Source organism: Atractosteus spatula, chromosome 1, assembly GCF_055471065.1.
Source record: "Atractosteus spatula isolate fAtrSpa1 chromosome 1, fAtrSpa1.hap1, whole genome shotgun sequence".
Lineage (NCBI taxonomy): Eukaryota > Metazoa > Chordata > Actinopteri > Semionotiformes > Lepisosteidae > Atractosteus > Atractosteus spatula.
Window position 1 is genome coordinate 38,317,947 of NC_142706.1, and position 23,414 is coordinate 38,341,360.

At 36.8% G+C, this 23,414-nt stretch overlaps 1 protein-coding gene across 4 annotated transcripts in view; it reads right to left on the reverse strand.

Moving 5' to 3' along the window:
• Positions 1-23,414, reverse strand: part of afap1 (actin filament associated protein 1) — a 106,123-nt gene that overhangs the window by 35,587 nt on the left and 47,122 nt on the right. For 2 of the 4 annotated variants that reach the window (XM_088919840.1, XM_088919843.1), the window contains exons 1-3: positions 18,911-19,165; positions 11,466-11,594; positions 9,796-9,878 (exon numbers count right to left, since the gene is read on the reverse strand). In XM_088919840.1, the coding sequence (XP_088775966.1) occupies positions 9,796-9,878; positions 11,466-11,594; positions 18,911-18,944 (246 nt within the window). In that variant the 5' untranslated portion in view covers positions 18,945-19,165. Of the gene's footprint in view, positions 1-9,795; positions 9,879-11,465; positions 11,595-16,645; positions 16,667-18,910; positions 19,166-23,414 lie in introns of those variants that run through there. The other 2 variants (XM_088919842.1, XM_088919841.1) reach the window with 2 other exon arrangements.

Sequence of the window (23,414 nt, forward strand, 5' to 3'; positions counted from 1 at the left end):
GAGCCCTTGTTCTAGAAGGGCAACTCTTATTACACACGACCGGGCAAATCCTGGCAAATGTTTCTTTAGTGTCTTGGAATTTAAATTTTGATACAGAATAAATATTTTTAAGTTAAAATTGAGATCAATTGTGCAGTCTAAACTAGATATGCAATCTAACTGTGAATGACTATTTGAGCTGATAAAGTGACAGAAAAAAAACCTAAAGGGCTGGGCCAGAAACAAGGACGATTATAACAACTCCAACACAAAACTAAAAACTCTGATATACGTAACAGTTTCTCAGAATACTGTAACAGAATTTTATATTTCACTGGATATCTTTATTGCTATACTGCAATATCCTCTTTTACATATGTGATTCTACCAAACAGTAGAGGTCACACACCTTGTATGCATTATAAATGCAATCTATCTTTAAACTCAGTTACAGTAAAGTAACTATTGCTTCACCGTGCCACCTCATTATTATTATGATTTGTAATAATAATCAAATATGACTTCAATAAAAGATTGCTAGAATAAGTTGAAGGTACAGTATAAACCAAGCACATAATTAACATTATCTGATCACATAGAATTTCATAACTACTTTAATGTCTTGAACAGATTATTGGACAGAATATATTTTTGTATGGAGATGTATCATATACAGTATACAGTATACTCATTGAGTATATATGTCAACAGCAGGAGTGTTGACTCTAGACAAACTTCACTTTGGGCTTGAACACTCTTTGTTAGGATGAAGAATTATGTATATGACCCTACTTCAAAGAGCTAGAAATCCAGTTAATGTACTGAATTCTCATCCAATACTATCAAATGAAGAGTAATGAATACAGTCCTCAGATTTGGTGACCTAAGCTATTTTTATCTTCTCAAAGCCCAATGTTTTCTAACCTAGACCTAGAAAATGGCCTTTTATTAGGATGATATGGCTCGGTAACTTTTTTCTCTAGCCATGAAATGCTGCATACACACTTGTGTACCAACAACAGAGAGCAGGGTTGTTAAAGTAATGCAAAGTCTTAAGTGTCCATTAGACTTTATCAGTTACCAAAGGCTTTGCTTGGAAATACTGTATGGTACAAATTTACAATGCTGAAAAATGTGGATTGCTCTTATTATTTTCATCTGTGGATGTTTTATATTTACTGAGCTTTAAATGCTACTGTTTTGTAATATAGTCCATAGAGAGGGGTTGAAATTATAATGTTTTTTTTTCATTTATCTGGTAGTACATCTCTGTGCTAAATATATTTATTTTACTCTATCATTGTCTTATAGTGGTTTGGTAGTCTTTGTTCCACTGCCTCATTCTACAAAAGATGAAAGCAAAACTAAGCATTAGTAGAACAGTTTAAATACTATATATACATTTTTTTCCATTCACTTTCACTTTTCTCGAAATAGGTTTTCAATAGCTGAGCAGTTTAAAGACTTGACTCTGTATGAATTCAGTTCTTGTATTCATGCAAAATATGAAATGGAAATCCAAGCCCTTTCAAAAAATAAGTTAAGATTGTTTTTTAAGTTAGGTTGGAATCAGCATATACAGTTCACTCAATTATTTTCCGATACTTTTCCTCAGATATTAATTTGGATTTTTTCGTTACTGTACCATAATTAACATGGACTACTTGAAGATGAACCACTAGAAATAAACAGGCTGTTCATTGCAGTCATAGCATGTGCTACTGTATGTAAAATCACTGCTACAGCAAAGTAAATAAATGTATCTGACCTAAAAAAATTCAAGGAAATTCAAAGCAAGGAAGAAATCACAGTAAAACAGTTTCACATAGTATCAGATCTCAGGGATATTGTGCCCCAAGCAAAAGAATAAAATGAGAATTTGAAACACACACAAACACCTATGTGTATAATACAGACCACGGTGCACAACTGCTGCAAGTCTGATGCAGTCTGCACATTAAGCATGTCAAGTAGACGTGACAGAAGAATGACTGCACTCCAGAATGCACCCAGACAATTTGTGAGAAGTCTGTATAGGGGCAGAAAATATGGGCAGACCCTAACCATACACCATCAGCCATTCTTGAATTTTCACAACAGAATGCATGGTGACTGCATGTCTTTATAACTTAATTTATTGCGCTGGCACAGCATGTTTATTAAAATCTGTCACCCCAAAGATCTTTACAGCCCTGAGCACTTGGTTCCATCAGCAAAAGGTTCTTGAGGAGAAAATTTTCTTGGCACTCATTGGTGCGCTCATACCCTTGGAAGGCAAGGTCAATGCTAACTTAATAGTACTGAGTGATCATCTACAACTCATGTTGCTGCATTTATTTCTTGCTGGCAGGATGTCTTACAGGATGACAAAACCCTCATCCACAGAGCACCTGTGGCTGCCCAATGGTGACACAGCTGTTATCTGTACATCATGGCCTTCTCAGTCACCAGATCCAAAACCAATCAAGAATGTAATGGGATATTCTGGAACAATGTCTGAGACATGTTTTCCACCTCCCATCAACCAGCCATGAGTTGATAGACTTTCTTTTTTATCAACTTCTTTCGATGGTGCCACAATCAGCTGGCAGAATTCCAGATGCTGGTAGACTCTGTCATAATGCATCAAGTCTAAATCCAATGTCCAGCTGTAATTCCATTTTTTTGTACTCTACTTCTATAAGACGGCAGTGTGTGACTGACTGGAAAATGTGAGAAAGTGAACTGGGGTTCGGGAGTACATTTTTATACCACTGGGGGCATTATTTACCTTTTCACAACACTTTACTTTTACCACCAGCTAACCGAATTTTTCCAAATCTCAAAAGCTAAACATTTCTTATCAGTTTCCCATCCGAGTACCAAAAGCTGGCCCTGATCAGTCCCTCGGATGGGAAACTTATAAAAATCTGGCTAATGCTTTAAATGGTGTCAGTGAAGCTGTAGTACAGTAGGTGCTATTTCCGCTGGATTTGAAGTTCCAAAAACAGTATGAACTGTATGTAAAAAAAATCTTTTGGGATGAAAAGCACTGTATGCAGTAAAAGCAATTTATTCTTAATTATTATGAAGATTTTAATTATTGATTAAGTTTGACAGAATAAGCTAAGATTCTACACTCCTAATTCATGCCTATCAGGAATCTTTCTGTTTGGACAACGGGTACATATATAGGATGATCTATTAAAGGTGTCTAGAAATTCTGGTGTAATTTTCTTGAATAGGTATAAAAGGTTCTAAAACCTCTTCTGTCATGATGAAATATATACTCACTCCGTCATAGGTTAAGGGTAGAAGCCAGTGGTTTGGAGAATCTAGTTTTGTCAAAGAGTTCTACGCGAATCCTGAAGTTACCATTTCTTTTAAGGGTTAGGGTGAGGGTTACTTGTCCAGTCACTTCACTGGAGGCAGATGAATGCTGAAAAAAGCAATAACTTTGGGATTCACCCAGGTCGAAACTAGATTTCTGAGACCACCAAGTTTTGCCCTTAGCATATACAGTACAAGAAAATAACAAAACTAACAGCATTGTATATTTATCGATAGCAAAAAAAAATCTATGTATCATGTAGACAGATATAATATATTGTATTCTTGTTTCAAAGTAAAATAAAGCCATCAATTCATGTATGAAAAAAAACAAAAACAAAAACGGACCTTCAAAAAATGAGTGTCCGCCACTTAAAATGCAAACATTCCAACAAAACCCAGGATAAAGCTCATTTATTTGTCTAAAGGTTCGCCAGAACGCAAAGAAAGAGGAAATGAAACACAAATGGTGCTTGTCTGAGTCAGACCCCTTTAGTGAGCTGGTTAGTCAGCACAGCTGGGTGGGGGGGTATATTCAGCCAATATCAACACAGATGGAATCCATTTGAATCTCTGCAGGGCCCAGCTATTCTAAACACTCATACAGGACTCATGCAGCTTTGAGACCTGTTTTGCAAGAGATTGAGAGATACATGTGGCATGCTGTAACAATTGCTGTTATTTTTTTTAACTAATGACAATACACTTTACTGACCTCTCACAATCATTACATCTTTAGATATAAAGGCGATATCTTTGATCGGGGGTTTTAAAGATATTTTAGGGCCCGCTTTAGTTTTTTAAAACACACCAGGTATACTCTTAAGGGGTTAGAACAGGTGGTGAGGCTAAGCTAAAACTGAAAGCCTAACATTAAGGTGATTTGAGCATATCCTATAACAACGAGCAGCCGTTCTAGAGAGACTCAGTCAGGTAATTTTCACTTGCTAAAAACGGCACCTACTGTCAAGAAATTACAGCAAATCTAACCGTTTTAAGCACCTTTCAATCCCAGCTCATCCCATTTTTAAATTCTATAGATGACTCAACTAGTCAGCACAGGGCGAATCTATAGTAATGTTTAATGCACCAGTATAGCATAGAAACCACAGCACACCTAGTCTTTGATGGTGATTCTGATTCTGATAATAGACAACGTAATATTAAAGAAGCTAATATTTGTCATACATTTTAGTGGTTTCCACTCAATATACAGTGCAGTTATAGTTAAAGCATATAGGTAGCCTAAGAGTTAAACCAAATTACTAGAAAAGATATAAGTATATACAGACAGATAGATAGGTATGGTCAGTTCTAAAGTGATGTTCCTAAAAAGACGCCAGTTGTAATCTTTCCAAGCCCAGTACCAACAGGATGTTAAATGTAAGCCAATATTGTTTTTATCAGAATGAACTATTGAGGATTCCAAGGTGAAATGCTATACAACCAATCTGATCAATCCTGGAGCTGTTTGCAAACCCAAACTAAATATTATTTCTATATTGAACTGCATGCACACCGGAATTCCAGATTTAGACTAGCTGCCCTAACCCATATTGTATGAAACATGAAACAGCATGACAAAGGTCTGCAGTACACACAATAGCTCCTGTGGATTATGTGTCTAAGATTTATCAAGCATTTCCTGCCCTGTCATTGACCTGGTTTGTGCGCCTCCTTCAATATCTACTCTTCCTTCTTTGGGTTCAGTAAAACCCCGGACACTTGTCCACTTCCGAGCCAAAGCAATGTGGTCTGGTAGACCAGATCTAAAAACATGCCAGAGGTCAATCTGGCTCTATAATCAATTGTAATTGCAGTTACGGAATTCTATGACCAGCATTCTTGAAAATACAAAGGAGCTCTTTTGAGCCCACAAAAGAGTGTTTCTAATTAGATACTAGAATCGTTGAAAAATGAGGAATAGATGTAAGGCTATGTAAGGAGGTATCTTCTATAAAATGTGGGGTATATCTAAAGGGAAACAGCAATAAAGTAAGCTGGAATCAATTTGCAGCAATTCTGATTTTGTGCATAAATTAGTCTTTAGCAATGTAATAACAGTTAATGCTAAATATGCTTGATCTCTGGCCCTATAATATCAGCAAATTGTTTAATGGTGCTGGAGAATGGAATGGCTCTAGGGCTAAGGGACAAAGGGTTCTAATGCAAGATGGAATGGAAGAAAATGTCAAAAATCCTGAAATGTAGAATTTGAAAGCTTCACAGCACATGCCTACACATGTAAAAACATAAGATGAGTAGAATGCTGATTATACTAAATACCTGCTAATGTATGCCATGTACCCCAGCTTCTTAGTAAATGAGGTGAAGCAGGGAGTAGGTGTAACAATATGCAAATTATATCCATGGAAATTCTCTGACTGTAAGACACACCTAACTTTTCATGTTTCATGGATGGAAAGCAGAAGTATCCTTCTTACAAAAAGGTATTATGAAAAGAAGCTGATTTTTCCATTCTCTAAAACAGTGGTTCTCAAACTTTTTGGACCAAGTACCACCCCTAATCCAACCAAAGCATCCGAGTACCACCTACAAGTCATCATCTCATAGGAACCCCAGAAATTCTCAATGACCAACATGAGCGCACGTGCACACACACTCCCACATACATATAATAAATACTATAATAATAAACTTTATTTCATATAGCGCCTTTAAAGGTGGCTTCTCAAAGTGTTTTACAGAAAAAAAACAGTAACAACAACTAATAAAAAAGCACCATTTCAGTGAGAGGGGTGAGCCTGTTTAGTCGAGCAAAGCAGATGTGAATTAATTTTTCGAGCCTTGATACAATTCACAACAGAGTCTAACAGATTTTAAATCGTCAGGCATTTTCTTGACGGCAAAGGTCTCGCGGTGGATGTTGCGATGCGTCCATTAATTTCTGGAGCAACCTCTCTAATTCGTGCAACTACACCGTTATGTCGGCTTGTCATTGCTCTAGCACCGTCTGTACAAACTCCGACACGTTTTATCCAGTCGATGCCATTCTCTTCGATAAATTTATTCAGAAGCTGAAATATGTGCTCTCCTGTAGTTCCTGTTGGTAGCGGCTTACAGAACAGAAAGTCCTCATGGGACGTACCCTCAAACTCGTATCTAACGTAAACGAGCAAATTGGCCAAATCGACTACAGACTCATCTAATTGCAGTGAAAAACATCTGCTCATCTTAACACGCTCTATCAGTGTACTTTTGATATAATCCTTCATTTCAATAATTATATGAGTGACTGTGTCTTTCAGGGGGAGGGGGGCAGCAGGTCGAGATGTTTAGCAGCTTTTTCTCCACACATAATACGTGTCAGCTCTTTTGCCAACGGTAAATACGGTTCTTCAAAAATAGTGTGGCTTACCTGCTTTAGCAATCCGCAAGCTTGCATTTTTCCGCGTTTCCGTTTTTATTTCCGTATTTATTTAAAGTTATTTATTTCATGCGCATGGGAGCGAAACATAGAGACGCTCGGTATATTTTTCTCAAATTAACTTAGAACAGTTCTTAAATATTTTTCTGTTATCTATCACGCTTTCCTGTGCTCACAAGATTACCAGCGTTCATAGCACGTATTTCTATGCATTCCTGTTTACAACTTGGCATTGTTCCAAAATCACGCACATTTTCCTTCCTCCCTATTTGCTGGAGATACAGTAGCTTTTTTAAAATACAATTGGTCACTTGCATCCGTAGCACACATTCCTATAGAGTGGTATAGAATTACAGAGTATCTCTTGTGTCCACTTAAGTATTAGCCCGCACTGTAGCGCAGTACGCAGGCTGCGTATTCGACACGTTTAAAATACAAAATATGAAAACCCGTCCCGATTTTTCAGCGCACACGACACAGTTCCAGGGTCTTTTGGCGTACCACCTGGCGGCACTCCACGTACCACTGCCGGTACGCGTACCACAGTTTGAGAACCACTGCTCTAAAATACAACTGTTTCTACGCACTGCTCCTCCTACCCTTCCACACATGTTCTCCTTCTCCACCCCATCCTTTATAGTCAGCGTACAGCACCATTGCACAGACATCCATTATCTTCAAGTGTACTTTCCGATTAGGAACATCTCCTTATATGAGCTAAGTGCACGTTACTTAGATGCATGTAGCTGTTTTAGTCCTTTGCCGATTTCCATTGCACACAACTACATAAGGGACACTCATCTTTGTGAAAACGTTTGGATTTTACATAGTGTATGTTTTCCAGATCATGTCCTTTGTGGACTCTTACAAAATGTTTATGAAATGAGGCCATTTATGTTCTACTGCTGAAAATACACAACATTTAGTTTTTTCTCCTCACAAGCTTATTTTCTGAAATAACCGTAAATATTCTTTAAGGTGTCAACAACACTAATGCCCTTTGGCCATTCTTTATGGTTCATTGCACATTCTAGATATACGGACATTTTCCGCATCTCATCCCAGGTTTTAGAACTGCAAGGCTCTGCATTATATTAGCTTTTCAAAGATGGGACTTTATTGCTCTCTTTGACATTTCTAACACAGTAGCAAGATGCGAGTCTGGACCCTTCAATCACCACGCTTTTAGTGTTTTGTCTTCCAGCCTTGGGCACATTTAATTGTGGTCTTCATGCCATTAAGAAAAACACTGTCTTCTTCTATGATAACCTAAAAAAAGGATAAAAGGCCAATCTTGCTCAATTGGTACTTTAGCAGTCATATGAAACTAAAATTGTGTCCAGCTGTTTCTTTAAGGTGCCTATAGGTTGGGCCTCAACCACCTGGCTGGAAAGCCTCGTCCAGATACCCAAAATATTTTTTTGTACAGAAGTGTTTCCTGTTCTCTTTCCTAAATGAAATTCCCTCTTAGTTTCCAATTGAAACCTTTTGTTCTTCTTTCACTACTGAGAATGAAAAAGTCCCCTTGACTAACTCTTTCTATATTCCTTAAGATATTATATACTTGATCTCCAACCCCTTCTTAATCTCCTTTGTTCTAGGCCTAGCTCCCATATCCTGTCCATATATCAACCCCCTAAGACCAGAAATCATTCGTGTTGCTCTTCTTTGAACTCTTTTTAAAGCCATAATATCTTTTGTGTTGTAGGGTAACCACATCTAAAGTGAGGTCTTGCTGTTGCATTATAAAGCTTAAGCATAATTTCCCTGGATTTATATTTCACACGTTTTGCTATATACCAAGTCATTCTGTTTACTTTGTTTGCTACAATGTCTAGAGACATTGGAGAACATGGAGGAACCTACATAAAAACCCAGATCCCTTTATTGTGTAGCTTCCTGCAGCTCAGATTTAAAAAAAACAACCTGTGTGGATCACTTTGAATTTATCAATGCCAAATTTAATTTGCCATGTGTAAATCCAATCCGCAATTTTGTCTCAGTGTCTTCTTCTATATCATAATGTCCTAGAGAGAATAGTTATCTCTTGTGAAAAGTAACTTTGGATACATGCTAACCACATTTTGTCTTTTTCCTGAGAGCAATGGTATCTCACTTACACTCCTGTGTATGTTCTGTATTACAACAGGGATGTGGTAACATTAAAGTTCCAAAATTACAAAAAAATAGATAAAAGAATAAAGTGCATTTATAAAGGCCTGATACTATTTACTTCTTTAAATGTCATAAAGGCAAACTGTTAATAAACGGTCTGCTTTTACTGACGTAACAACCCGAAACATCCTAAAACTAAATTTAAATTATTTGAATTGGAAAGATTTCATCCATCCTCTGAGCTCAGCCCCACTGAAATGCTATTGAATGAGCTTCATAGAATATAACTTGTGGCATTTGATTAGAGCTGTGCTAACAACAACAGATAGGGAAATACAGTTTTGCATTCATATGGCAGTATAACCATAAAATGATGGGAAAAGGAAGAAATAATCAAATCTGATTTGATTATTTGTCATAAATTTAAATTGTAAGAGCAATCAGTCATGTGACAACCACATCCCGCACGCGCCCTCACTAATTACCTATTTTTCCAATCACACTTAAGCTCTCCGCTTTTTTAACCCTCTTGTCTCGTTTTTCCAAGCTCGGTATTAGAGTCCCTGACTTGTCAGCTTGCTGCCAGCTCAGTCTACTCAATCCGCGCTATTCACTCCTTTGGATTTTTCTGGCTTCTTGACCTCAGCCTTGGATTTTGGATTTAGCCTTCTGCTCTGCCCCTGTCAAATAATCTGCTCTCGGTTCTGTACTAAACGCTCCGCGTAGGGTCCGTAGGCTCTTTGTTACGCCGCCTCTCTAACAGTCACTGACCTCTGTTGTCTTCCTGAACTGTTTTTGGAAAATAACATTCCTTCAAATCTTATTTTACTCTCACAATAATATTTTATTCTACGATTAAAAGTGCACTTTCTAAACTGATGGAATTTTGTGCATCACATTTAAAAAGTAGCTTAGATCTTTGGCTGCTTTCCAAGTGTGGGTATATTTCCTTTCCCATCCAGATCCCTTTGGAGAAGTCGACCTGATATGCACAGAGATCTTACCAGCCAAGGATGAGGGATTTCTGGAAGAGGCATCTGTGGAGGGGCTGGCAGACTGCTGTGAATCTCTGACTTGTACGAGGGCTCTGTGGTGTGAAAGAGAGGAAATGAAGTGTTAGATATTATGTGGAGCTGTGTAGGGAAAAATTAATAAAACCAACAAATCAGTGTCCATATTAGAGTCGGGAGATTACAAACTACTGCTACAGACCAAAAGCATTCCAACAGCTCTCCCAATGGACAGAGCAGAAGACGTTCTCCTTAGGAACAGGCTATCAGTTGTCTAAAAGACTCCACTGTGGTTCCAAGGAGTGATGGTTGGCTTATCTTTACTTAAATGGAGTTTGAATTTTGCCTTAATGAGCTCAACTCAGATACCTTAAAATATTTCTTTAAATTTCTAGCCACTAAGTAGTATTTCCACTCTGACACACAATATGCTTATTATAAAACCAGCAAAGAAGATGTGTTCCATGTGTGTTCCATCTTTAGCTGCAGGTTTTAACTTGTAGGTTTCCTGTCTTAATCACATTTACTGGTGTGATATCACAAAGACAAATGGGATCATAACACCTGCTGCACAGGAAGCACAAAAGCCAGTAATTTACCATAATTACTGTTAAATATACACTGCATAATAGAGACAGGAGTGAACTACATATATCTAAAAATGCACATTAGCCGAAAAAATGATTTCTCAGCAGACCATTTTCAAATTATTGAGAACTTTTCAATGAAAATAATGAAAACTGCTTTATTTAAACAGTTTTCATTAATTCAACAGCCATTTTATCTATCCTGTCTTTTATCAATCTATTTTCTGCATCCAAAACATACATTACCTATAGGTCTTCAGTGTTTGTGCCGCTGTCAACTCTATATAGTGCAGGCAGAATTTGGACAAAAATAATGTCCTTAGATAATTTTCCATACAACATTTTACATATTAAACATATGAAATCCATTACTACACTTCACAGACACTGCCACAATTATAAAATGCAGTCTCTTACAATGTGCTCTGCCTTCTTCTTACAAAGGACATCAAGGTCATATAGTTAATCTGCACATTAATATTCAAATCATTATTATACAATTATTTATATATTTATAAATGTATTAAATATTTAGTATTATATTATAAGCTTAAATGTTCCAGTCCAAATATTGGGAAATGGGGCGTTAACCCAGTTTAAATGTACTGTAGATGTTTTCTTAAATTCTTCTTAAATTTACCATGTACCTATACCTAGAATTTCTGCTATTTCAGGTCTGTTCTGTTTTTATAAGAGTATAAAAATAAACAACTATATATAAGCAAGGGGCCTGATGTGGTTTGGACTTGAACACAAAATGTGTGGTTCACCATTTCATAAGAAATGCAATAGGAAAATTTGGGTTATGTAAACTACTCTTTAGTAAATTCTGATGACAAAACCTTAAGTCAAGGGTTTGCAAGATATAATGAAAGAGTCGGAATTCACAGCTCAATTGCTATGCTTTTTATTCTACTATTTTTAACTTCTTAATAAAATATGAATGGAGAAATTAAATATCTTCCTGTGTTACAGGAGACATGTTTTTGAGATGAGAGATTTCAAGAGAATTCAAGACAATAGTGTTTTTGCCCCGAATATAGTGCATCACATGTTGCATTACAGTTTTGGACTAACCTTTTTCTGCTAATACCCTGTTGAGAATGTTGGAGATCAGAGCCTTCTTTTCACGTACAGAGGCACTGAGATATTCGCGGTCCAAGAGCTCCAAGAATATCCGCAGCTCTGACACCAACTCCTCCATTGCTAAAACAGACAGAAAAAAAAACTGTGTTTTGAAAAAACAAATGGTGAAAGAAAACATTTTTTTTTGTTCCAGCAACTTTCTAAGACCGAAGGCACATTTGTTCAGTTCATTAGTTTGTCATTTGTCTTCTTTTGTAGATAATGAAAAGGATACACCATTCTTAGGTCACCGATCAGCAGATGTTGAATGGTCTACTTTAGTAGGCAGATTAGATCTACTAACACTGTGAGGCACAGTTGAACATATACAGGTAGCTGTGCTATAGATCAGTAGTGTTCAAACTTGGTCCTGAAAGACTGCTGTCTTTTGCTTTTTGCTCTAGCAAACTTCTTAACCATAAGCTAAATGACTTGAATTTTCTTTTGTAGGTGTGCTTTTAAAATATGTTTTATTTTAGGTGCAGAAGCTGAAATAAAACTGATTGTACTACAGGAGAAAGAAAAACACCAACAGTGGGAGATATCTGACACTGTAATCCTGACCTGTGTCTGTTCATCATCAATTGATCGCCCATTAAGAGCTTTTTCGTTAGAAATGTGGAAGCAAATTCTTTATTATCAAAACAAGCAAGGCGATCAATTATATACATCAACTAGCACCAATGATAAAGAGCACAGCTGGAAGGAAAACCAGTAGACACAGCAGTCCCTCAGGACCAGAGCTGAGAACCACTGCTTAAAAAGACTTAATGTCATGGTAGCAATTGGAGGGTCAGGCAATTTATTTTAGTATTATCAGCTCCATGCTTAACATAGCTCAGCTCCTTTCCTCCATCACAAAAGATAATGGAATCAAACATAGAAGGAAGTGATCTGCATCTGGTTGTTAAAAAAACTTTTAGTATAGTAGTTTTAAAAGAAAATAAGACTGGTAGTGCATAGACTTGTGCACAAACTCACTTGCTGGAATGAATTCGTATTGGAAGGTACATTCTTGTATAATAAATCTATAATCATCCTCCCGAGTGTAACTAAGCAAACCTTATAAAACAGCATTTAAACTATTTTTATCTGAATGCCTGTCATAAAACAAGACAAGATAAAACAACTACATCCATGCATTCCATTGACTCTTTGATATAGCTGCCAAATGTAATATGTAAGATGATGAGACAGAACAGTTACTTGAAACTCTCTGAAAAGCAAGCTAAAATACTACCAAATGTCAAAACTGCATAATTCTGTAAAAAAAATAAATTGTCAGGCATTGCCAAAGTTTTTCTACTGATGACAGGTTCACACCAGGAAAGCTAAACCTGTAACTTCAGCATAGGCATATAGAAAACATCAAAGGGATGGAAACCATAAGAAAACAGAAGCATGCTCAAAGCTCAAAAGTAATATGATTTACTGGAATAACCTGAGAGACAAAAACGAGCAACAACATCCTGTGGACACAGCACAGCGCAAGACTTGAACATGAAAATTTCAACTGATATGGAAAATAGTAGAATGTGTCTCTCGAACTGTGCACTGTAGGCCATGAACATGTTGCTTTCATGCAGAATGTCTTCATAATTTTAAGCTGCAATGGATTAAAAATAGATGTTTCCAACTGTTTTTTAGCTTGGTTTTATTGTTTTACACTCTATTCAAACATGTGGAGCTTCAGCTAAGCAATTCCAGACGTGCCAAGGTCCTTCTTAAAGCTATTATAGTGAAACTTGTAAAAGAACTCTATTAATGTTTATTTATGAAGGCCTTGCCTACATACAAGAAAGACATTTTTGAAGACCTCCTGTTTAATCTACGGCATTCTAGTCCTTACTGTGGATGATACCCATGGCCGTACTCCATCCAATGGTTTCACAACAAATGGAAAAGAAAGTAAATTGCAGCAGGGATCCTAGTGCAAGAGTAAACTTGGCATTTAGTGCCATGATGTGATGGAACAGACCACCCTCATATAAACTCCAGTGTTGTTTTTTTAGATAGGAAAACAGAGAAAAACACACACAAGCAACTGAGACTGACAGGCACTGCGATGGAACCCAGAATCTGAGCTTTGTCAAGGGCACCACATCACAACTTACAGAAAATTGAATTTCTTAAACTAAACACTTGCAAACTAAAGTGGTCATCTTTACAAAAACAAACCTTTCTGCTTTTAACTCTACAAGCTGCAGGAGAACTTAAAAATGGTTTGAAGATATGGGTAGTAGTAGCACACTTTACTCTAGAACCATATCCATTGTTAAAATACACTGATTTAAAATACTCAAAGTTCCAATAAAAACTAATTATGCATTGTGTTGTTGGTGCTTTGATGTCCGATATTTTCCTTTGTTTTAAATGAAGATCCAATACTATACCTAAATATTCTATACATGAATTTAATGCACTTACTGTATAAAGGTACTGTATAAAGATCTGTGGTCTTAAGACTTAACATATTTCATGCTTTTAATGAAAAACTGCTCTTAAAATATGCTACTGGCTTCTTATTTCCGTCCATTCTATAATACGTTATATGCTTTGAGGAGAACCAAATAAAAGAGAATTTTAAAGGAACCAACAAAAAGCAATGTCTTTAAGTGGAGTGCAGGAAAACAAAGTATCTTCGAGTCCTGTCCTAGCAAACGTATATTAGTCCCTTGGAGATTGGAGATTTTCATTCTTATGAGGGGGAGTACTACACATCACACTACTTTACACAAATGTAAGAAATTTCCTGTGCATTACTACTACACAGCATTTGAAAGCCACCTGGTAGTAAGTTGCTTGGGTTCAAGCCACACTTTGCCTGAAAACCCGAAAAAGACTCTTGTTTTGAATGTCTTTACTGTATGAAAAAGTCCTGGTGTTGAACAATGTGAAGTCCCTCCATCCATCTATTTTCTTACCACGTTTTCCAATTCAGGGTCGGAGACCAGAGCCTATCCCAGCAAACAAATGGGCGTAAGGTGAGGTACACCCTGGATGAGACGCCAACCCATCGCAGGACATACACATACACACTCACAACAGGGCCAATTTTCCCAAAAGCCATTTAACCCACCAGTATGTGTTTGGACTGTAGGAGGAAACCGAGGAAAAACCCACACAAGGAGAATATTCAAACTCGATGCAGACAGCACCCCAAGTTCAGAACCCAGGGCCCCAGTGCTGTGAGGCAGCAATGCTACCCAGTGCACCACTGTACTGCCTTATGACTCTCCAATTTTATTACAATCCTATTTTATTACAATGTTCTATACACGCTTGTTCAAATGACTTCAAAAAGACAAAAGCTGCAAGTCTGTTAAATCCATTCACTAACTGTTCCTCACATTTTTCTTCTTTGCACATCCTCCAGATAAAGATGTGCAATTTGTTTCTGTATACTTACATTCCAACTCAAATACGCCTTAGGATAGTACCATGCACACAGTAACAATAGATCATTTGTGGATCAAAAATCTTGATATACTGTTAAATTATTATCTCTAATGTAATAGGTATCTTATTAATGAATAGCATGAAAAAATGTTTTTGCTTTGGAGACTTTGCATTTTGAGGTCTGGGCTTGTGGGGCAGTTAGCAGTACTTAAACTCTCCTTTTCAGAGCCATTCATTGTTAAATCACTTAATACTAAACAAAAATAAACAGAGATGCATCAGTGTACAGAGATAAAAAAAATTAAACTGACTTCCTCTGTTTAGGCACTTATCTAATAAAGCAACACTCCAACAAAACAATGGTTGACCTTAAAACAAGCTTTTTATCCTTTTGTGCTTTTACAGTGGCTTTGTTTATTTGCAAAACGTATTTCCTGCTATTAGGACTAGCTTTCTAGAAAATGAATAAGCTAAATTAAAACCTAAATTGGCCACTACATCTTTAAATAATTCTCAATGATTATTCTCTGGCCAATAAACTATTGGTAAAGAAGTGTGATTCAAATTCTCTGGTTGCCAGTGCCTTCTGTGTAAATTTTCTCAGCTCCATTCTCATAAAAGGCAAACTGCAAAACTGGTTCTAACACTGAAATGAGCTCCATTGCAGATATATAATTGGGCTTAACAGCAATGCCCAAAAGCAGTCCTAATAGGGAGATAAAAAAACAACTACTTATGCTTTCAACAGCAACCTAAAATCCTGGCCTCAGATTTCACAAAGAACAGCAGGCTGGTGCATGTGCTCTGGTGTTTCCGTAACGACCCTACCGACTGCTTGCCTTTCTGCCACTAAAGTTGTTTGAGTTGGCACTGTGTCCCTCTCTCTGAAGTAATTGTCTCAGTACGCTCTTTGCCTCACTTCCAGACTTACAGATTGCAGAGTTCCCCTTTGCAAAGCAGCCCCCATGGCCTTGTGAAAATCTTCAGTTCTTACATCAACGGAGAAACATTTTCCTCATCTACGGGCCCTGGTAACCAAAGATGGTTCTTTTTGTTGAAGCAAGAACTAGTTTTCAAAAACCGCAATAAAACTCTAGGCAAAAAACAAGATATCTGACCTTAAAAAATCAGTGCAGGGAATGATATACAGTATTTCTAAGACTTTTTGCAATACTGCATTGTTTCTTACTGGAAGACAAATCTGACTTACTGTTGTAAATAAAGTTTAGCAGACTTTCTGAACAGCATTAAGGAACTATTTAAACTGTTTCTCTGAATTCAGCGTTTCCATGGACTGCAAGACACTTTGCTCTACAGGGTTACTTCAGATTAAATATGTAGGCTATTAATACAAATCTGTTCATACAGCTTACTTTAAAGTCTTACTCGATAACTTGACTTCAGTAATAGGGCCATACTAATTATAAATCAGACAAGAAAAACTATTTCCATGAACTTGTACAAAGATGTAAGGGAAATTCCAAGTAACAGCATAGTTTATAAAGAAAGATTTGGTCTTGATTTGGTGGAATCATTTGAATGACTGGAGGATATTCTGAAGTAAAACATAAAATTGTCCAAACAGCCTAAATTAAAAGTGGTCCTTCTGATAAGCCTCAAAAAGGGATTGCATAAAATTACCTTCGTATAACACTATGAACACATTAATCATTATGACAATAAGTAATACTTGGATGAAACTGTTGGTTACCAATGGTTTGCAAGTGATTTACCTTTTGTTTACTGGTCAAAAACGTGTACATCTGCAACATACTATTTGATCATTGTTGTTCCTGTCAACGACAACATTTTCTAAGATTATTAGAAAATCCATGTGTTGGGTATTACTATTTGGAAGTAGACAATGGCAAGGAATGAGCTACCCTAAACCCTTCTTCAGACAGCCCTGATGGGGTTTAAGTGACAGATCTTCTTAATGGTTTTAAAAAGTCTGCTGAGCAATTTCAATGGAACTGTACATCTACAGCTGGCTTAAGAGACAGTAAATACTGGCTAATGGCACCTTATATCCAGAGAGTATAGTCTGCCTGGTTGAGTGCTAAGCAATCGATCTTTGTTAATGTTAAATCAGAAAGTATACCACTCACTCTGGGTTTTGACATGGCAAACGAAAATGTTTTAAACCCATATTTGCAAAATGGCACTAAAGTGTGTTTAGGAGGTAGAGTGACCAACAGATAAATAAAGTGAAATACTGTATGCATGCAAGGATATCAACAGTATTCACCGTTGCATTTTGTTTTAATGCAACGTATAGACATTTAACTTTAAATGTTGCTGAAAATGAAATCTTCACCCACTGTAAAGCCCACAGACTATATACAGCTGATTTTTTCAAAGGAAATCTTTCTTCTCTCCTGCAGGAAAGAAAAGGCTAAACTACCCTGTCTGTAAATTGATCTGTCAAAAGCCAAACAGAAGTAATAAAATGTAAGGTACCTGCATCTACCAGTCTTCATACAAAAAAGAAAAATGTTGTAGTTTTTCAAGGAAACAGTCTTACAGCAAGACGGCTTAAACCTAAAATTTTAACCCAAGTCGTTTTAACCGTTTCATCCAATTCAGGGTTGAGGGGGAGCCGGAGCCTCCCAGCAAGCACTGGGTGCAAGGATAGGATGCCAGTCCATCATAGGGCACACAGACTATTCAAGATTGCACACATGTAAATAAGAGCACTCTTAAAGTATTTCTAAAACCAAAGGCGGGATACAATTTGTAATGGTAAACTTATAAATGTTAAAAATATATAATAGGTTGAGCAGTCCGCAAACACGTGGATTAAACTTCAAGGGAACACACATGCAGCTGTCAAATGAGCCCTACTGTCTGTAGCAAAGACAATCCAGTGATTATGATATTCAGCAAAAAGAAGACTACTATTCATCAGCTGTGGAGGCCAGGGGTCTCAGGTTGCACTAGCTACACCCAAGATACAATTTCCACAGACAAGTAACCACGGCCCTAATGATACCACAGAAGGCCAGTGGTATTACAGTGCTACAGTAAAAGCTCTCTTTCCATCCAAAACCTCTGCCCTTCCTAATCCCCACTGAGCACTTTCAATACTGTTCCAGTTATGCTACTTATACTAGGAATGTAGGACAGGCCCATCCAAAAATTACAAATGCCGGTCGGTGTTTGTGTTTCACTAAAGAAAAGCGACTCATTCAACATTGTTTTGTTTTATTCAACTTCAACTGCCTGTTACTGGCTTCTGAAAAAAAAATTGTAGAAAAGCAAATGAGTGAAAAGGGTTCTCTCTTAAAAATTCTCTCAAAAAAAACCATTTAGACCACACTATTGTATCGGTCTTGGTACTGTATGATCAGTTCAATGCAAAATACTGTTTTTACTTATGTAACAGTTATACAGTCAGGATTCTTATCGAAGATTAACATTTTCTGAGGTTTGTTTCGTAGAAAGAGATTATGACATAACAAAAACAACAAAAAGCTTCAGACTCACTCTACACTGAATTAGACCGCAGCAGAAAGTACAGTACAACAAAATCTAGTACTTTTAACTGGCAGCAAAATACTTCTATAAAATACTGTTTACCTCATATAATATCACTTAGAACAGTATCAGTTTCTATACAGCAATCATGATAATTACACATCATACTGTACTGTACTTTACGATTCATTTCTATTATCTGTTTTTCTACTGTTGCAATTACAGGTATATTGTACTTCCATGATTTATCCTACTTCAGTGTTTGCCTTGTGTTTGCTTCTAAACACCTTTCAAAGGAAACTTGGAAGACTGTGTATTATACAAATATTGTTTTAGAAGAAATGCATTAGTTTCATTTATTTTTGTTACACGCATTTACGTTGACTTGAACAAAAAGAAAAAAAAAAGAAAGCTGCACATTTCATAATGCTGTAGCATGCATTTTCTTTCGTGTCCAGTCGCATACAGTCCACCTTAACAATGGTCCCATAAAACCTACAACAAAAAGGACTGCATCTCACCTCTGGAAGCAAACAGAATAGGATCACTCCGCATTTTGCAGGCAAATGCATCTAATCCCTCAGCTCAGCGAAGCAAGCCTGTGCTCAGTTGCTGAATTTCATTAACTCCTGGGCTACTCCAGTGCCGACAACAGAACCCTCACTGTTTCTATCAGCAGATCCGGCTCTACACTACATTACAGTCTTACAGCCTACTGGTGCTCTCTCTGCTGCTCACAAGCTCTCACTTGCAGCCTGCATGATCCCTTCTGAACAGGGCGAGTCTTGTTAAGTGCCGCTACATTCATTCAGAGCTATGACAGAGAGCCAGTGGGCTTGTCCTGCCTTGCAGAAACCGACAGAGCTCAAGTCTGTTTGGCTGGAGTGAGACAGGGCTCCTGTGTTCTCAGATTCCAGAGTGGAAATCTGCTGTGAGGTGAAACCGCATAGGCTGCCCAATTCTCCAGCTCCCAGTGGCAGATGGGGCCCAGCTACAGTCAGCCACCCCCAGGGAGAAGGGAATCAGCAACTTATGGTAATGAAAGGCAATTAAGGCACAGCTTGAAATTTGCAAAAGACTTTCCCCCTCCCATTGAAGGGCCAGATTCGCATGTGGCTGTCGGCAGATGAAGAACAAAGCAAGTCGGGGCAGATATGCGGACTCAGAGGGGGCAGGAGGCGAGAGGGATCTCTACCATCTTCTCTGACTTTTCTCAGTCTTTGTTTCAGAGTTGATAAGAAAAGGGGGCAGATCCTAACAGCAAAGTCTTGAACTTTTCTCTTTCTTTTTATTTCTGGTATGACGTGAACACCGATATGCAAATAAAAATAAAATATTATTAGCTCTCAATTAAATGATGCATTATCATCTTTAAAAAAGTACAGAGCACATACTGCATTATGCACTCTTAACAAACACATACAGTATCAACATAAAAGTCTCATATTTCTATAATTCTAGGCAATTAAAACTTACATTTTGTGGACACTTGCAGTTCCTCACTCAAACATATTCCAGTAAACACACAAATTCTTATCAAATATTACAAGGCCTACAGTTTGAGAACCTGTGCAATGCAGGGAATTAAGTAATATTATCTACTACTACATGTTGGAACAGGGCTTTATGATGTTTATGGTGAAAAATGATTGTGTTATTCTGCAAATGTAATCCAAAATCTTGGTCCAACAGAGAAAAATCATTTTTTTCCTGAATTATCCATAAAAGTCCTTAGTTATGGAATGTGTTATAACTGTCACAAATTTTAGTTGAAAATAAGATGTGTCCATTCCAAGGGTATGCTTCTAATTGAAATTATGACAAACATTAAATGGGCTTCAGGCATAAAGCAATATATTTTTATGCTTCTCTTTCATTACTGCATTTATTCATTTTGATTTCAAATTCTATTTGATTGGCAAGATTTCAGTCTGCTGCCCGCTTTTTTGGCAGTAGGACATGCAGTTTCCTAAACGTGGCGTTTTTCTGACTCTTGCAAGACATATCTATGTCTGTGCCCAAACTATAGCCCTGCTCTAAGAAACAACCCTGGAAAACCTACAGAAGATCAAAAGATATGATATTAAAAAATGCATTTAATTTCTCTTTGTTTTTTTTACAATTTTTCATTAGCAGTTTATTAATTATTAAGCATGTAGCTTCATGCTTCTCGAAATTGTTATTTTCTAGAACATGTGTATCTCTTGTTGTTTCTCCCCACAGACACTTGTAATTTTGTCTGATGATGCATACATAAACTATGACAGAAACAAAATAAATAACTAAAATAGCTCATCTGTCTTCCACGGTTGCTTAATTAAATTATATTTCACAACATCCCATAAGACTAAAATTAGAAGTGCATTTTTGTCCATGTCTAAAGCAAGTTCAAGCTTGTATTGTCTTATAATGCTTTGATCTCAGGCTCAGCAGAGAAAAATCTCAATTCAGGTTTGTAAATACCAAACCTCAGTGCAATATCATCCTGATAGAGCCCTAAAACCTTCTGTCTAGATTGTCTGCTACTGTCCATTATTTAATATCCGCCTCCAGCTAGGTATATGCCTAAGCGTGTGTAGTTATTTTCAACTCTAGACTTCATTACCAAAAACAACATTTTTGTGAATCGTTTCTCAAAATATTGCAAATACAATTGAACTTCAATATCGTGGGGGATGGATAAGATTAAAGGAATCAATTTTGCAGGACTAAACAATCCTGCTGCTGCTTCTTATTAACTATGTAATGTACTGTAAGTTTATTTCCTTTTAATGTGGCTACTCATATTGGAAGGGAAAAAATCTACCCAGAAAAAAAAAACATCAGCAATAATTATATCCTCTCTTCTGACTGAATATCACAAATTGTTCTCCAAAATCTTCATCTGAAAACAGCTCCTGAAGGATGACAAAGTAACCCTTAGAAACAAATGGATTAGGTGCACTTTGCTAGTGTCCCAAGTCATTATATGGAAGCAGAAAAATATATGCTTTTAAGAACATATTAAATACTACAAGACAGTGGCAAACACTTATTTCCCCACAAGATCACCATTTAATTGCTGGCAGACTGTTGGAGTGGTAACCAAGGGTGCATTAACTGCTCCCACATTTAAGACAAGACTAAAAACTGGGAAAGGAAAAAATATCAAAGTATTCTTCCTCCAACCCTATATTGGGAAAAAAATGGTTTAGTAAAAGAAACCCACCCTCAAATTCTTCGTAAAATATCTGAGATCATTTACAATAATTAAATCCATTTGCACTCTCCTGTTAGTGCTACCACACCCTGCCAACAGGCACTCTTAAAGGCAGGAAAAAAAAGGTTATGCTGGAACATAGCAGCCATTAGCGGCAAATCAAATCAGCCTGGAAAACAAACTCATCATTCAAAATACGCCTATATTGTTGTTAATTTGCCCTCAAACCCATTTTCTACCACTGAATATTTGTCCATCAGGGAAACACTATGTTAGAAGGTCATGTGCATAATATAAAGGATTTGCCGAGAACATGTCTAAGCCTGTGTGAGCTACAAGAGGTATCCTAGTAACTTCCCCAGAGAGGTTCTTCATCTGCACTTTGACCCTACATTGCTGTTGCTAAGCTAGCACCATTGGTGACCTTGTACTGTAAGTCCTCTGCTGTTGAAGACAAAGATGTAAAAACCTTTAGCAGGAAAATGGGGCTTATGCTTAATATTTTTTGCATTTTTTCCTATTTGTATTACCCACCCAATTTGAAACCGCTTATTGTTTCTTTACACCTTGTTAACATCACAAAAAGCCTTAAAGATACCCAAGTAAATAAAGAAGTGCAGTAATCCAATCCTTGTCTTCTTCCAATTGATCAGAGGACTGTGGATTGCAATTCATTAGCTGAAATTACAGGACACCTACACAAAAGTATTAACCTACTTAAATTATGGAATGAAGTAGGCATGATTTCTAATGGGGAAGAGTTTCACATTTTTAATTGAATGCTGTTGTTGAATTCTAGAATATTGTATATATTTTGTCACTTCTTAAGATGTATTTATAAATACTGGATATATATATATATATTAATATGAGCTTGCTTAGTTGATGCCTATATCCAATGCAACTTATAATGCACACAAATCTATAGATTTAGTATGTTTTTGAGGAAGCAATACAAAGAAAACAACAGGCATTTTAACATGCAACTATAATAACATAAATCAATAAAATCACACTAAGACAGGCAATAAGGCTGTACGTAGTAGTTCAGCATGTGTAGGCTGAAAGGAACAAATAAAGGTTTATTTCATGCAGAAAAGAGAAGAAAAACACAAAGTTGTGTTTCTTTTCTTATCTTTGTAGCATGAATTAAACCTTTACTTGTTCCTAACAAGGCTGTAAGTGCAATGCTAGTGTCATGCAAATCAAAACAAAACGAAATAGTAAGCATTAAAACAAAAAAAAAACACATTCTTGCTTATAGATGCTTGCTTCAGCAAGGGCAATGTGGCTGCTCCTGTGGTGTTCAAGAAAGCACTTTCAAAACAAAACAGGATATTGGCAACTACAGACCTCCCAGCTGCACTACGCAATTGGGGTTGGGTTGGTGGGAGATTTTGTGCCTAATGGCGAGGGATTCTTTAAATAAATAGTCTTAAAAATGTACAACCTCTGAACACCGTGTTCATTTTTCAGCACTTGCTCCCCAATGGAAAGGTTACAGCACTGACAAGTCCTTACTTGACAAATATTTGAAATTAAGTATTTATGGTTTGAAAATCGTCCAGGCAATCCCCATGCCGTGTGCTGGTCTTTAAAAAAAATCTCTTTTGATTCTAGTGGAAAAAAATGTTTAGTGTTTAACAGTACAACATGAATACCACTATGGTTGCGTACATGTCAATTTTACAAATCCAGCTTCAACATTCATAGAAATTTTAAAGAAGATTGTTATTCATTATCATATAATCAGACAATACAATTAAAACAATTAGGTTATTACAAATATTTTTTTAGAAACTTCTATAGCTTAGCCTTAATTGATT